At 32.7% G+C, this 15,892-nt stretch overlaps 1 protein-coding gene across 3 annotated transcripts in view; it reads left to right on the forward strand.

Annotated features, from left to right (window-relative positions):
- Nucleotides 1–14,072, forward strand: part of LOC135212613 (membrane-associated progesterone receptor component 1-like) — a 168,736-nt gene extending 154,664 nt beyond the window's left edge. For 2 of the 3 annotated variants that reach the window (XM_064246189.1, XM_064246188.1), the window contains 2 exons: nt 1,145–1,248; nt 4,126–14,072. In XM_064246189.1, coding sequence (XP_064102259.1) covers nt 1,145–1,248 — 104 coding nt within the window. In that variant the 3' untranslated portion in view covers nt 4,126–14,072. Of the gene's footprint in view, nt 1–1,144; nt 1,249–4,094 lie in introns of all 3 variants that reach the window. The other variant, XM_064246190.1, reaches the window with a different exon arrangement.
- Nucleotides 14,073–15,892: the final 1,820 nt, after the last annotated feature.

The raw sequence follows: 15,892 nt of genomic DNA on the forward strand, positions 1-15,892 counted from the left end.
TATTTAAAGGAAAATATTCCACTTTCACACATCACGTATCTCAAGCACACATCAATTTTCTAGAATTGCTTTATCTATGAAACCAAACTAACAAAAAAGTTCACAGATAAATACATATATATATACCTATCTCTAGTAACACACTTATTACTTTTCCCTTCATCGTAAGGGCTGTAATCAATTCAGTTATGCATTTATATACAGTAGTACCTCATACTTCGAACTTAATCCGTTCCAGAAGGCTGTTCGAAGTATGATTTGTTGAAATACAAAACAAAAATTTGTTCCAGTCAACCCAAAAGTCCCCCTTTTCAAATTTTTTCTTTTATTAATATGTTCAAAAATTAAATTAAGAGTGTAAAGTAATGAAACAGCATGTTATATGAAGTAAAATTTTCTACATTTTATTTTTTATGTGTACGATTTACGAACTGTTTGGTGAAAATGGTGCCTGACCTGCTTGGGGATGGAGGGAGGAGAGATGGGAACCCTTTGAGGAAACCAAATTGGTTGCAGTATGCAAAGGTTGATAACGAAATCATTTTTATTCACATATTAGGTATAGTCAAAGGAATCGATAGTGTGTGTGTTCGATTGTGAGAGAGAGAGAGAGAGAGAGAGAGAGAGAGGGGGGAGTGTTTACGCTTTGATCTTAAGTGCACGAAAGAGATTAATTATGCCACGATATATCAACTTACTGTTGGCAAACAACAGACTTTTAAAACAAACTTGAGGATTTTGCAAACAAATAAGTGATAAGTCAAGAATACAAGGAAAGGAAGGAAAGATAAAATATACTTTTGAATAAGGAAATATCAGATTTTTTCATGCAAACCAGTTCACAAACCCATTGAAGGGAGAAGACTCCTATAACAGAAAAAAACGCTTTAACATAAAAGAACTTAATAAAAAAAATAAGATATACTTTTAAATAAAGAAATATACTTTTTCATACAAACCAACTCACAATCCCATTGCCTTTAATTTCAACTCATTTCTACCCCCTTACTGACAAAGTAAATTTCTTTTCCTTTTCTGCATAGTAAAAAACCAAACTACCACAATGTAGTGTATTTTCAACATGAAAAATATATTTAGACATTACTCACATTGTCTTACTTTATTTTTCTAATTTTTTTTTCAGAAAAATATGATTACATTGGAAAGTTGCTGAAACCTGGAGAAGTTCCAACTGAGTACTCTGATGATGAAGAGGGAAGCAACAATAAGACAAAGAAGGATGACTAGGTATGCTTTAAATAAATGAATAAAGTAAAAATAAATGTACTGTATTTAAGATATCATGAGTTTGTCAGACCTTAAGAAACTTGTCAGTTGTCAAGTCTTCTCTTAGTCATTTTCGTTGAAGATGAAGTTATGATGAAGTATTTTATATGGATTTATTGTAAGTCTGAGTTAGCTTTTCATAGCTTTTCTCATTGAATTGAACTATGCTTCCATTAGAATAATACGTATAAGTAGATTTTATATTTTATTTTATTTTTATTTGAAGACAAAAGTATGCTGCACAGATTTAAACCAGTGTACTTTTGCCTTGTACTGTGTGTGTGGTGTGTGTGTATGTATGTGTATGCATCCATGTGTGTGTGTGTGTGAATGGGAGAAAGTTAGGCAGTTATGTATATCACACAAGTATATTAGGCATCTATTTTGTGTGTGTCTTTGTCTGAGTGGTTTATACCACTGTAAATTTTTTGCTTCATTGTATTGCAGGAAAGCTTTTCAAAATTAATTGTTTAATTTTTTGCAAGAACATTTATTTTACACTTTAATAACTCAGTGATTAGCAATGCTATACAAAAAAGCATACTTGAATGTGTGAATATTTTTTATAATGGGTTGGTATTGTGCATTATGTAAATTTATTAGTATCGTGTTTTATATATAATTTGTGTGAGTTCATTGTGCTTATTTTAAGTAATTTTTAATATAATCAAATCAGATGTGTAATTTCTGTTATTTAAAGATGATGAAATTATTACCATTTATATAAATAATCTTTACAGTAGTTGCCTCTGATGACACTTGTGTCTGTAAGAAGTGTGAAGAACTAATTCCCAAAGTTATTACTGTAACATGGATGTATTTTGCAATCCTGTTTGTATAAGAAACACCCTTATTTTTAAGAGAGGAAAATGTCCTACACTTTTATGATAGTTTATTTATGTACTTAACATCAAGATTATTTTTATTAACCTTCATCATACAATAATTTACTTGAAAAGAAAAGCCTGAAATAAAGGAAGATAATTTTTCAAACATTATCATGAAAATAATATTCATTTATGAAAATATTGAAAGTCATTTCATTCCTAGTAAGTCACCAGGAAGTTCAAAATAAGCCTAAAAAATGTGATCTTATGAACATATCTACAATTTCAATATTAATGAAACAAAATTCTTAAATGGTTCAGTCAGAGTTGAGTCAGGCCCAATACCAGTGTGTGATAGCAGTAGTGTAGACCCTGCCAACAGTGTGTGATAGCTTTTTTCTTTCTGTGTAAGTTGTGAGGAGGGTGGGTCTGGTAGAAAGTATGGATTCACATGCAAATACCGATATCTTAAAGGGGAGACTACTTTTCAAGGATACGTGATACCATTCTTGAGCTTATTTAGGTTCATTATGAACTTAATTTTTCACACGAGACACCAGATAAATACAGTCTGAGGAACACAGCATTTTGGCTACCGAGTGTTTTTACTTCAGGAATAGTTATTTTAATGTTCATGTTCTGTGTGTAAGTGAATACACAAAGATCACAAGGCATTTATAAATAATTTTATATGCATTGAAGCAGCATACTACAGTACGTAGAGGTAGCCAGGGAGTTACTTGGAGGAGGAATAGTTAAATATATATAAAATAGATCACTCAGTATTTATCAGATTCAAGTCCTGTATTGTTATATTTCAGGTAGTCTTGTCTGTACAGTTTATTGTGGAAATTTACAGACAAAAACTGGTCATCTTTCATAATAAAACCAAATTCCAAAATTGCCATTGAATTGCTGCCGTTACTTTAGAATCAAAAATATTGTGTGGCTTTGTTGTTTTTTTTTTACTTTGTAGGATTGGTTGCAGTGGATGGTAGTTTTACTAGGCAGTATTTCTTTGTCATATACCCATGACAGTAACCAAAAGAGCTTACATAGAAAAAGCCTTGAAGGTAGTCAGGAATTTTTAGTATCAGTTTACTGTTTATGGCTACACCTGTAGGGGTTGTATATTACCCAGATGTTTAATTGGAACACTATTATGTACAGTGACACAAGTGTTGCTTTATGGCAACATTTCTTTCTCCATCTAATTTTTGTGTGTATAATATAGGTAGTAATTAGTTAATCTGTAAGTAGTATTGCTTTGAACAGTGTAAGATAAGTCCTTATTTTTGAAATTAGCTTGATTGTGATTCATTGCTTTGTTTAGTAAGTTACGTCATCTTATGTAGTATACAATGTCATTAGGTACGTAATTGTTTTGACAGCCATCACTGAAATATTTTATAAAAGAGACACCTAATCTTTTGAGATCTGTTAAAAGGTTGTCTTTGCTAACAAAAGCTCAGATTATTGTAATCTTAGAATCTCAAGGTTTGTATAAGTTATTTTAATAGCTACTGTCTGGCAAAATACACTCAGAAGTGAAATTTCATCAGTAACTTGGACATCTCCAGACAACCCCATCACCTTTGCTTCTATACCCATGTTTCTATTTGTGATTTTGTTGAACATTCAAAAGCTAAAAAAATTTTCATTATTGCTATTACCCTTTAAATAGTGAAAACATGACAATTACTGTATAATGTTATAAATGGTATATATGGAGTCATCTTTTTTAAAAGTGTCTGCTGGAAAATTACTACCAGGTAACTCATGCAAATGGAGTACTTCAGAAATAGGAAGGAAATTTCTTGAGAATTTTCATTTTTTGTATAATTTTTTTTTATTAAAATAGTATGTGATAAACTGTAATATTGAGATTAGTTTCTGCACAAGAAATGATTTTGCATGACAAATGAAGTGCCTGAAGAATAGTTCATAGGAATTTTAGTTTTTAATTGATGGTCTCAATAGTTTTCTTTTCCATGAATTGAACACCACACAGGAGGTTCAGCTCTACAGCAAGAGATTAAGGGAACTCATCATCCAAACCATCATCATCAGTATCATCATCATCATCATCCTCCAATCAAACTTAAGCCTTACTTACAGACTCTTAAGGGAAAAGACCAACAGATTTCAGTGGTCGTCTTTTCAGAGTGCTAATTCAGAGTTATTTTCGTACCTATTCTTCAACCACGTTTGGTGAAACCTCAGCCTTTTTTAATGTACTGCAATTTGTATGGTAGTAGAGTAGATAAATGTATGGGTTTCTCTAATATAGTCTTGTATAATAATGCTGTACTGTATATATATATATATATCTTACATATATGTGTGTATATATATTTAGTGCGCTCATAGTTGCCAAGCCATGAAACGTCCTCCAAATCTGCCTGCCGATCACATATTTTGCATTAGGTATAACTATTTTCATAGGTATATGGCAAAAGAGGGAGCTGAAAATGTGTGCAAGAGAAAAAACATAGGAATTAAGTAGCAGAGGGAGTATAATAGTGCAGCACAAAATTGTAATGAATATATGTTGTGGAGGTAAATGTTTAATACGTAGTGTGATTAGATTGGTAAACGTTACCCCAGAAGCCAGTAGATAAGCAGAACTGAAATAGAAAACACAGTATTTAGAAGAAAAAACTGGTACAGGTTCCTGAGGTGGTGGGTTGACTTATGTATTGTATTTCTTGGCAACTAGATAAAGTCACTTTTCAAATTATGGAAAGGCTGATTTCACCATATTGCACATACCTGTAATGTCTTGACATCCTTGGTTACTTGTACCTAAAGGAAAATTAAGAAGGACTTAAGAGTGCTCTTAACATTTTGTGGCACAACTAAAGATGCTGTAATTATAAGTTACTGTATTATTTTAGATCAAAGTGATCATTACAAGAGAAGAGGAAGTAGTACGTTCATTTCTTTTGTATAGCTTATGACTAAGAATTGTATGTTTACATTAGTTATTTGCTTTTTAATTCATGTAGCCATGAGTTATGTTAGAAGATAGAAAGTTTCATGGTAGTATAGTAATGAGAACTAGTTAGTGGAAGAGTGCAAAAAAAAAGTTTGAGAACTAAATAGTACTTGCATTTGGAAAAGAAGCTTGTTTTCCATTTGTTATTGCTGAAAGCTTCTGAGTTGTGCAAGTTGGAATGCTTTTATGGTTATTATGAGTTGAAAGAAGAGTTTTGTTATTAATTTAAGCATTGTAGTGATCTCTTGATTTCAGTGGTTTGATATAAAGTTTTCAGATGAGACCTGTAGCTAAAAAAAAAAATTGTGTTATGTTACTTTATTTTCATTAAGGTGGTCATTGAAGTGGAAATATATGTTGATTTTTATACAATAAATTCATTTAACTATGGATTAAAAAACTTTTTTGTTACAAGTTGGAATGAATACTATGAGCATTTATATGATTGTTGAAAATTTGGTATTTTTTAAAGTTTATGTAACTTTATTTGAAGAAATTTTATGCTCCAAGGGCCAAGGTATGTGTAAGAAGATTTTGGGTTTCCATTTTAAGAGGTTGGTTAATGGAAGCAATTTTATCGGAAAAGTTGCAGTTCATATCTGATAAAGGAACAACTAGACGAATTTGTCAAATCTTTTATATTTATTTTTATAGAAAGACTGAAAAAGTAGGAGTCTAGTAATTTTGATGGGCATTTTATGGATTGCATGAAATTGAGTTTTCATTAAATGTTAAATGAGGTTCAGTTGAAATTTCTTTGCATTAAAGTCTAGGATTATGAATCATAATGTAGAAACTAAGTGGGAAAACAAAAATCTAACTGCTATTGCAAACCAACTGCTAAAGCACTTAACGTTGTCGCAGTTAAATCGTATATTATTTTCAAGTTAACAGACTATAAACCCTAAGCACATTCTGGAGAAGTTTACACTTCACAAAATAAAACAAATAATTTGATTGACACTTTTCTCTGATAATTTAAATTAAATATTAAGGTGGTAGTTTAGGGACTTCAGACCCAAAAGGAGTATTTAAGTAGATCACAGTAAACTGTTGAACTGTACTACTTATAAAGAATACTTAAGCTGTTTGATTAATGTTATCAGCTAATAATTATAACTTAAATTGTTTTCCATTACTACATAGAAACTTTTTTGAAGTTTTGTTGATAATTTAGAATCCCATTTTAGATTCCAGTTGTTATGCAAGAGATTTTACTGGACTAAGGAAATAGTGAGTATAAGTTATGTCATCAAAATGGCAAAAAAAATTTTTTTTTTTAACATTGGTATCTTTTTGTCACCTGATGTTACGTGTGTTCATCCTATAATGCAAACATAATTAAGTGAAAGATATATAGAGATCTGTGTAGTGATGATCATTAGCAACATTCATAATAAATTCACAAAGTAGTTTGAGGTGTAGGATTTGCTTAGTTACATTAAACTAGTTTGTTCTCTTTATTAAATATGCGTTGCTTTTACAGCAAAACTGGCTGCAATATGGTCATTGGGTAAGGAAGTATAAGTGTTAGTTAAAAGACAACCCTTCAGGGACCAGCCATTGGAGAGTCGATCTACCTAATGATAATACTGTATAAATGAAAATGCAGACAAATCCTTGCAGCAATCTTAGTCTTCAGCATTTTCAGTTTATTTAATTTTTAAATATTTAATTTACTAAAGGTTTGGTATAATTAAAAGCAAACCCTTCAGGCCACTGTATGAGAGAGTGAAATGTCACATACTGCTCTGGTCAGACTATTTAATATTCATATAATTTACCACACTTCCAAGTTAATAGATTTGACTAGACATCATAAGTTGCATGCAAGTGACAGTCCCCATTTTTACTAATGAAAGTGATCAAAAGTACCAAGATAATGCAACTTGAATGAAGATTGCTGAAAAAAAAATCTCCCCAGTTCCTCAAGCAATAAGTTACATGTGAGCAGAATGAGGATTCAGGTTGAATATCTTTTTGTTCCTTTAGTGGGTAATTAATCCCTGATTAAAGCCCTTAAAAAATATAAACTTTTAAGACATAAACTTTGTACAAACTTTTCTAAGACATGTTTTTGAGAAATGAATTTGTGACTGATTAAAAACTATGCAAGCGCACTAATTTATAGACTTATTGTTATTCGTAATCAAATTTCTGAGGCTAAAGTGTTAACTATTGAATTTGCTAATTTTGTTGAAGTGTAAAGCATAAAGATACACAATAATATTTAGCTCATGGAAGAGAGGGCAACTTCTTTGATATTATTTAACAACTTCCTATAACAAATTCTTAGTTTCCATATTATGGTGATTGTCACAGTAAAAACTTTAATTCTGTAAACTTGTATAAATCTATACTGCTGTAACTAATTTTGCTAGGTAAGCAAGGGTACTGGATCCCTTTCTTTTACTGATGTCTTGTATATTTGAGTGAGAACACAGGAGGTAACAGACATACTTTGTGAAAATTGTAAAAGTTTGGTTTAGATGCCATTGTAGATATATGTAGATGATATGCTCGACCTTCCCAGGTCATATGAACTTGTCATATTTTGTCATTCTTATTTAGAGAAGTAAGAGGGGAAGTTAAGTCAGAACTGAGGCTGCATCGTTAAAAGAAAAAAAAAAAGGTGCGCATGATTATTTACAGTTCATCATCCTTTGTAGTACCCACTTTTAATATTTGAGAATGTCACATGGAAGGCATCAGGAATTTTGAAGCAGATAACTTACTGAGTGATTATTTAATAATCAAATACAGTGTATTAGAATACATTCAAGCATCTGGGTAACAAACAGTGTACTTCACAATAATTAGTAGTGTGTCAGACTGCAAATTATGCTCTCATATAAATAGTATATACAGTTTTAAATTACCAGAATAATAATTAAAATCTAAAAGCTTCAGGTCCATCTCCAAGTTGAATATACAGAATGTAGCTTTCCAAGTTCAGATTTATTTACTAGCTTTTTAAGCAGTCAGATTGGATGTCCATTATGAAGCAGTGTTGTTATTAAAGAACAGACATTTCAAGTCTTTGTTTCCATGCAAACTTCTTAAGTAGTTTAACCTTATAATACTCGACTCATATACCTGGCCTATATAGTGGAGGAAAGTGTTGGTATTTTATATGTCAAATAAAATTTTCTCTTTTGGTTCTATATTTTAGTTAGAATGTATTCTGTATTTGAATTTTAACACTTAAAAATTAGCATGTTGTGTTTTCACTTGAAAAAGAACTGCATTGGAGTAATATCTTATCTTTTAATTGGTCACAATTGTTTGAATCATCAATATAGTGCAGATTACTGAACAGTTAAACATTTTTTTTTATGTCCAGTTTTTAGTCAACAACTGTCAGATTTTAGGAACAAATCTGCAAAATAAGTTTTGTCAGAATCTTCAGCATTTTCAGTTTATCTAAAATTTTAATTTTCAAGGAGTAGTACATCATCCAATAAAGGATTTTTATCTTTAAGGAGAAACTCTTCAGACCAGTTTTATTAAGAGTTAATGTAATGTTAATTCTGTGGTCTGGTTCAACTATTTATTAACTTTAGTAGATTGGTCATTATGCAAAGCAACAGGTCATTATGCAAAGCAACAGCAAAATTAGCAATGTGATATGGGCCACCACAGGAGCATATCAATCTGAGACTTATTTTAAGGTTTTAAATAACTTCACATGTGAACAACTTTTTTGGTTTCAGTGACACGAAATCACACCTAACATTCATAAATTAAATCATCTGATATTTTATTACCTCCGTTGGATTATATGTAGTCGCTCTTGTAACCAGCTATTTACATAACATAATATAATTTTCAAACCCCTGAATGCAGTACCCAACAGGAAAACACGAAATATGAACTGCACAGATTGTAACGTTGGCCTCAAACCTGCCTGTGATGTAAAATTTGCTGCTTTGTTTTGTAATAAAACATCGCCATTCACATTATCCAGTATGTCTCTCTTCACAACACAGCTGTCAGGAATGTTGTCTGTCACCCCTATGAGAATCAGGTATTATGACTTAGTGGTTTAGTTAAAATATGAATAATATAATACAGTCAAGAAACAAATCCTCCTTAAAAATATGTGGATTCATATAAAATCACAAACCAAGTACTGAATGACTGCATAAAGTGGTATTGTGCTCTTTATATGTAGTCTTGTTAATTGTTCTTCATCCCTTTGAGAACTCTGTATGCTTAAAATTTGGTAAGTGTTATATGTGTTGTCTTTGTACTTGACAGTGTAATGGTGGTACCCAGCTGGTAAGTATTTTTATCTTTCATAGTGGCTGTATTGTACATTGCTGTATATTTGATAATGTATTTTTGTGTTTATGGATTTATTACTTATGTCAGTATTACCATTTCTCATTCGTTTTGGGTTTTGGTCTCGACTTGGTTAATTGTTTCTCAGTATAAAAAAAAAGGCAGAAACAAAAAGTTGTGATATGTAATATTTTGCAGTTGTTAGTTTATACATTCCGTATTATACTCCAGCAAAACCAAGGATACAAATTATCTCCTGGGCTTGAAGACAATATATGTAAAAAGTTCAGGGCCTCTTTAACAAAAAGTGCAAGGTCATGATAGCTTTTGACCTGCCAAGAGGGTGTTGTGTATGCTGAGTGAGACTGATGAATGAAAAGGCAGACTAGTGTCCCTGTGTCCTCTTTAACCATTTATTTTATATCTTTGTAATACAGACAACTGGTCCAGTGCCCTCAGGTCCCAGACATAATTTTTTGGACTAAAAACCCTCAATGCCTATAGGGAGATGTCACAGATAAATGTGTGCCTGTCCAACATTTATTAGTCAATTGTCCAATTTGGAACCATCAAAGAAACTTATATTTGCAAAACGCAACATTAAAAGGCATTCTTGCTGAAGGCAAAGATTTTGTATTTAATAGGATCATCATGTTCCAAAGTAAAACCGGTTTCCTAAATAAAGGTGTTTCTCTCTCTCTCTCTCTCTCTCTCTCTCTCTCTCTCTCTCTCTCTCTCTCAGGATTAATTCCTGAAAACCAGCCCAAGAAGAGCCGTTGTTAGCCTCAGAGGTCTGGATAAACAAATACTGTATAATAATGATAATAGCAGATAAATGTGATTATTATGCATTCTGTGACAGGGTTTTTAGACAGCAATGCCAGGAGATAATATGGATGCTTGAACATGATCAGTAAAACTATGAAAATGCCAGAAGCTGTTGGTCCATTAAGTTTATGGGGTAAAACTTTGTTGAGCACTAGAATGTATAATAATGCCCATAATCTCAAGAAATTGTCTCCTACTTTTTGGTTCTCAGATTGATAGTGTTAAATTGTTATGTTAAATTACAATGTCGGTTATTGATCATGAAAGCCTCATGTACAATTTCTATTTTGAATTTCAAATGAAAAACTTAGAGACCCTCTTTCCTATCAAGGAATACAAATTTCTACAAATATTATTTAATCATCTCCATGTGTATCAGTTTCTCAATGTTTTGATGATTTTCCCTTTTCCATTATGTTAACCCTTAATGGACGGATTGATCCTCAGAAGTAGTAATAACAGGTTTGGGGTGGTAGACAGATTTCATCCTGTAGATAAACAATATTAAGCGCCATTGATTTGGAAAGAATCGGGCACAAAAGAGGAGCCGATATTTCTATAGCCCATAAATTACTAATTGCATCTTATACACTGGCTAAAACCACGAATCAGGCGTCTCAGGACTTCAGTTCTGCTTGTAACTTCAAGGGGAATGTATTACGTTTCTCACATGACGTCTTTTTGTAAATTTGCTCGTAAATATACCAAGGAGATGCTGTTGGTTTTTGTTCTTGTCTTTTACGATAGTATGTTGGTTGTAAATGTAATTTTACAAAGAAAAGTTCAAAGAAATATTAGAAAAAACATATAAAAGTAAAAAAACAATTACTGAATCTTCATTCTCGGTAAATTTATAAATAGTACGTAAATATTTTTCAACAGATATGCTAAGAATTTGTTACTGATTTGATTTCTTATTGGTTTGGACATTGTGTGAGCAGTAATTATAATTTTACAAAATAAAATGATTTATATAGAAAAGCCATATATGTATAAGTTGGTAAAATTTACGATTGTCTTGTAAAAGATGTCCTACAAGGGGTTGTAAATAGTCATTTTCAACTGCTCGTGGAGAGTAGGGAAAATTTTTTTATAATTTTTTTTTTCTTTCACCATGTACATTTGCATATCTTCCTCTTTCCATTGATGTGTTTTTTTTCATAAATTGACTGACCTCAAAGTTTACCCAGCCTGAAGAGCTGCATATTGATATATTTACTCATCCAGTAAGGGTTAAACTTGTATGTATGCACAGATCATAGGAAAGAGCTCTGCAGAGATTCTTCTGACGGCTAGTCTGATGTTCAGTGCCCTTAATGGAGTCATATAGTATATTCTTGGTTGATGTCGGATCATAGAATCTTCCTTTTATACTGACAGCTACTCTGGAAAGACAGCTCAGCCATGCGTCAGTTTATGTTGACCTGTATCCCTTGTACACACAAAAATCTAAAGCATCAGAGCTATATACCTGTAGGATTGTTAATTTCATGACAATATTGGGCAACCCTAGTGTGAACTAACTAAGTATGTCAGAGTTGCATCCTGGCCCTCTTCATCATAGGACCAGAAAATTAATATATCTAATCTTGCCAGAATTGTTATGCCTCACCTGTATATTCTGTATGCTAATTACTCTAGTCACTTAACTTTTGTCCTCATTTACTAGTGGTCAGGGCTTAACTAGTGTCAATCAGATTGGATGGTTTTCCTTTACAGACAGTCCCTGGTTATTGACGGACTTGGTTATTGGCAATCCGGTTTTATTGGGCTTGTCTAGTGCCATAAAATCAGCTATTTATGGGGCCATAACATGCTGAGTTTTCGTTATCATACCCACAAGGTGTCAATGAAGTTATGACGCCATAGTACACCTAACAGAGGCTCCATTAACTGAAGCTCATCGTCATAAATTGCTGAGTTTCAATTAATGGCAGTTTTCGCTTATCAGCACCCTGCTGAAAACAGAACCCCTGTCGATAACTGGGGACTGCCTGTATATGTGTGTGCAAAATTGTGGGACAGGTTGATGAATCATGAAGGGATTGTAGAATGGGGGTGTATACAGAATTGGTTGGAAATAGAGAAACTGCAGTGACTAGGTAATGGGAGTTTTAAAGGGTTCAATAAAAGAGAAAGTTCAGAGTAAATCTAAGGAAGAGTAAGATTAAAGGGGATAACTGGAAATCAGGAGGATGATTAATGAATGTTATGGATTGTGGAAGAAAGGAAATACGTAGTAGATATCGGGGAGTAAGTATTTTGAGTTGTGGTAGGATGAGAAACTAGGCAATTTTCAGATAGGTGAAGCAAGGAAAGTGGCAGGATCTGTGCAGAAGCTTGATAGGAAATTTTGGCAGACTGCATGGAGGATTTTGTCATTAAATTTGAAAGGATTTACAAGAGAGCAAATAAATATAGTATATTTATTAAGAATGAGCCCTATGAGAATTGAGTGTGTTGGAGATATTGTTAAATTATGTATCATAATAATAATATATAAAGGGATTTTTTAGCCTTAAATTGTGTATCTAATAATAATAGAGATTGTTTAGCCAATGCCCCTGTATGGAAGTTAGGTGTGGATGTTGCAAGCGAATAAAAGAAAAAAGGTAGGATCTGTAGAGTAATTAACTGTGTGGAGATTATTTGACAAGAAAATCAAAGGGGTGTTAAGTATGGAAATACTTGGATAAGTAGGTGAAAAAATCAACTGCATTTGAAATGGTTTGATTGTACAGAAAGGAGGATGATAAGTAAATTGAAAGGGTGTACAGGTCAGAAGTGTTAGGGAGAAGACCTAGGAATGGGTGCATAAATGATTAGAGGGAGGCACTTTTGAAGTGAAAGCCTCAGTATCCAGGAAGTGGATGAGTTCATGAAAAATGCAGGTGCAAAGCACAGTGTGCTCAAGGGGTTGACACATGGCTAAAAAGTTGTGTATACATGTATGAAAATACGTAGACACACACACACGCTCATACCTCGTTCAACAGAATTTGGTTTAAGGAAGTTTTGTCTGAGGAAAATCTTCTCCCTCAGCAGGTGTTTGCTCAGTTTAATGATGGATGAAGACAACTGGCTAGAATTTGTGTGGGATTAAGCATTTGATTCAGATTTCACGTGGGTCTCACTGAGTGCACATCTCTGCTAAATTTTTTTTCCCCTAACTTGGGTATCAAGTACAGTACTGTAATTGTACTGCATATATAATTCATCATGGCTCCTGAAAAGGCTGAGTCTGTTGTGGAGGGTATTGTGTTCATGGGCTTGGAGGTCATTGGAGGTGATGATGTGGAGCACAAAGTAGAGCTCGATGAAGAACTGCAGAACCTTCAGAGGGAACAGTAATAAACAACAGCTAAAGAATAAAAAATAGTCTTCAGAGGAGGATGAGGGAAGGGAGGGTGTCCCCAGTTCCTTAATAAAAGATTGTGTGTGCAAAAATGAAGGAATTGCAGATTTTCCTTGAAAGTTATCACCCGAACCAAACTAAGTTATACTTTAAATCTTTTGAATGACTGCTCTCTCTCACATGCAAAACAAACACCATTGGACAGGGTTTTAGTGAGAAACAAACACTGTGAGCCTTAAGAAGTAGGCGGTTAAAAGCAAAAGAAAAGAAAAACAACCCCAGAAGCATAATTGCTGCTGTTTTTTATGGAATGAGACTTCTTTACCAAACCCCTATCAAACAATAACGTATCTCCTCTTCACCTTCCTCATAGGTCAACAACTCTCCCAGGGACATAAAATGAGAACAAATTTGCATTTATTTTATGTACAAGCGGTCCCCAGGTTAGGTTATTGGCAGCGATTCCATTGTAACAGCTTGACGATAAGCGAAAATCGCTTAACAGCACCGATAACCGATTAATGCCGCCTCTGTTAGTTATGTATCGGCGCCAATAACTGGAAATTGGAACATTTCAGCGCTGAAACTCGCCAGTTTTCACCGCTAGACAAGCCCCATAAAACCAGTAAAAGCAGATCACCGATAGCCAACACCACCGATAACTGGGGACCGCATGTATATTCATAAAAAATTCTGTCCTGGGTTACAGCAGATGTTCCAAGATAACGTCTTCGTTGTCTTACGTGGTGCCGGAACAGTAAAAGTACATACAGCTACAATATACATAAAGTCAAAATTTGGAGGTTTTTGGATGAACACCACATCAGAATGCAATTAAAATACTGTACAGTACACCCAAAGGATTAAAGGTAAGGCTTTCATCACTCATTTTTATAGAACATTTTTCTTGCAACGTTCCAAGTTACCTAATTTCTGGGTTACAGAGCAATTTCAGAACAGAACCCTCGATGTAACCCGAGGACTGCCTGTATTTACTTTTTTAATGATTTTTGCATGCTAGCCTTGATGAAGTTAAAATGCCTTTATTTGATGTATTTTTGGAGATCTGGGACAGAGTAATCCAATTCCCATTATGTATTTTGTATGGGAAAAATTCTTTTGGTTAAAGGATACCCAGAATCAATCAAGTCCTTTAACCAAGGTATATATATATATATATATATATATATATATAATATATATATATATATATATATATATATATATATATATATATATATATATATATATATATATATATATATATATATATATATATATATAATATATATATACTACATACATACATACATACATCATACATACATACATACATACATAACATACATACATACACACACATACACACACACAGACACCACACACATATATATATATATATATATATATATATATATATATATATATATATATATATATATATAATTTAATAAAATGTGTGCAGTCCCCCAGTTATTGGCGGGGTTCTGTTCCAACAGCTTGACAATGGGCGAAAATCTAGTTATCAGCACCTCTGCTAGGTATGTATCGACACCAATACCCGATTATTGGTGCCGTCATCACTAGACAAGCATTGTAAAACCTGATCGCCAATAACAGGGACTGCCTATAATTTATATAAATATATATGTGTGTTTGTGTAAACATAAGGTTCATTGGTTAATTGAGAACGTTATTTTTACTGTGATTAGACAGAGAGCAGAAATATGGAGTGTCTTGAGGAATTGAAAGATTTTTCCATGTTATTAAAGCTGCTTTCATATTTTAAAAGAACATTTTTTTTTAACATTCATTATTATATATTTTTTCCATTGAAATTCCCTATATGCATTTTTATTATCTGTTTGTAGATTAATTCTGTAAATGTTCTGAACTTAGTTTGTTAAAACAGTACAAGAAAATAATTGGCCTGGTAGGTGGAGAAATTTATCTAAGATATTCTTAGTATAAGAGTAAAATATATACTCCTGTTCTAAATGAATTATATATTATATGATAATGGTAATCCTACAATTGGTGAGATTGTAAGAACAAAATACGTGTGTCTTTTAGCAGCACTTCAGATTGTAAGCAATGAAAATTAATCGAGAACTGTGGATAGCAAGACTGTTTGTGATATGATATCTCCAAATACTAAAGATGTGTTGCGATGCAAGCTAGAAGGTAAGGTAGCTCAAATAGCTGTAGATTTTTTTTTAGAATTATATTATTTCCATTCCTGCCTTGTTTAGAATTATCATTCCTGCCTAGTTAGCTCCCAATCTTCAAAGGTGTGATATTTTTACTGCTGTA

The sequence above is a fragment of the Macrobrachium nipponense genome, chromosome 41 (genome assembly GCF_015104395.2).
Source record: "Macrobrachium nipponense isolate FS-2020 chromosome 41, ASM1510439v2, whole genome shotgun sequence".
Lineage (NCBI taxonomy): Eukaryota > Metazoa > Arthropoda > Malacostraca > Decapoda > Palaemonidae > Macrobrachium > Macrobrachium nipponense.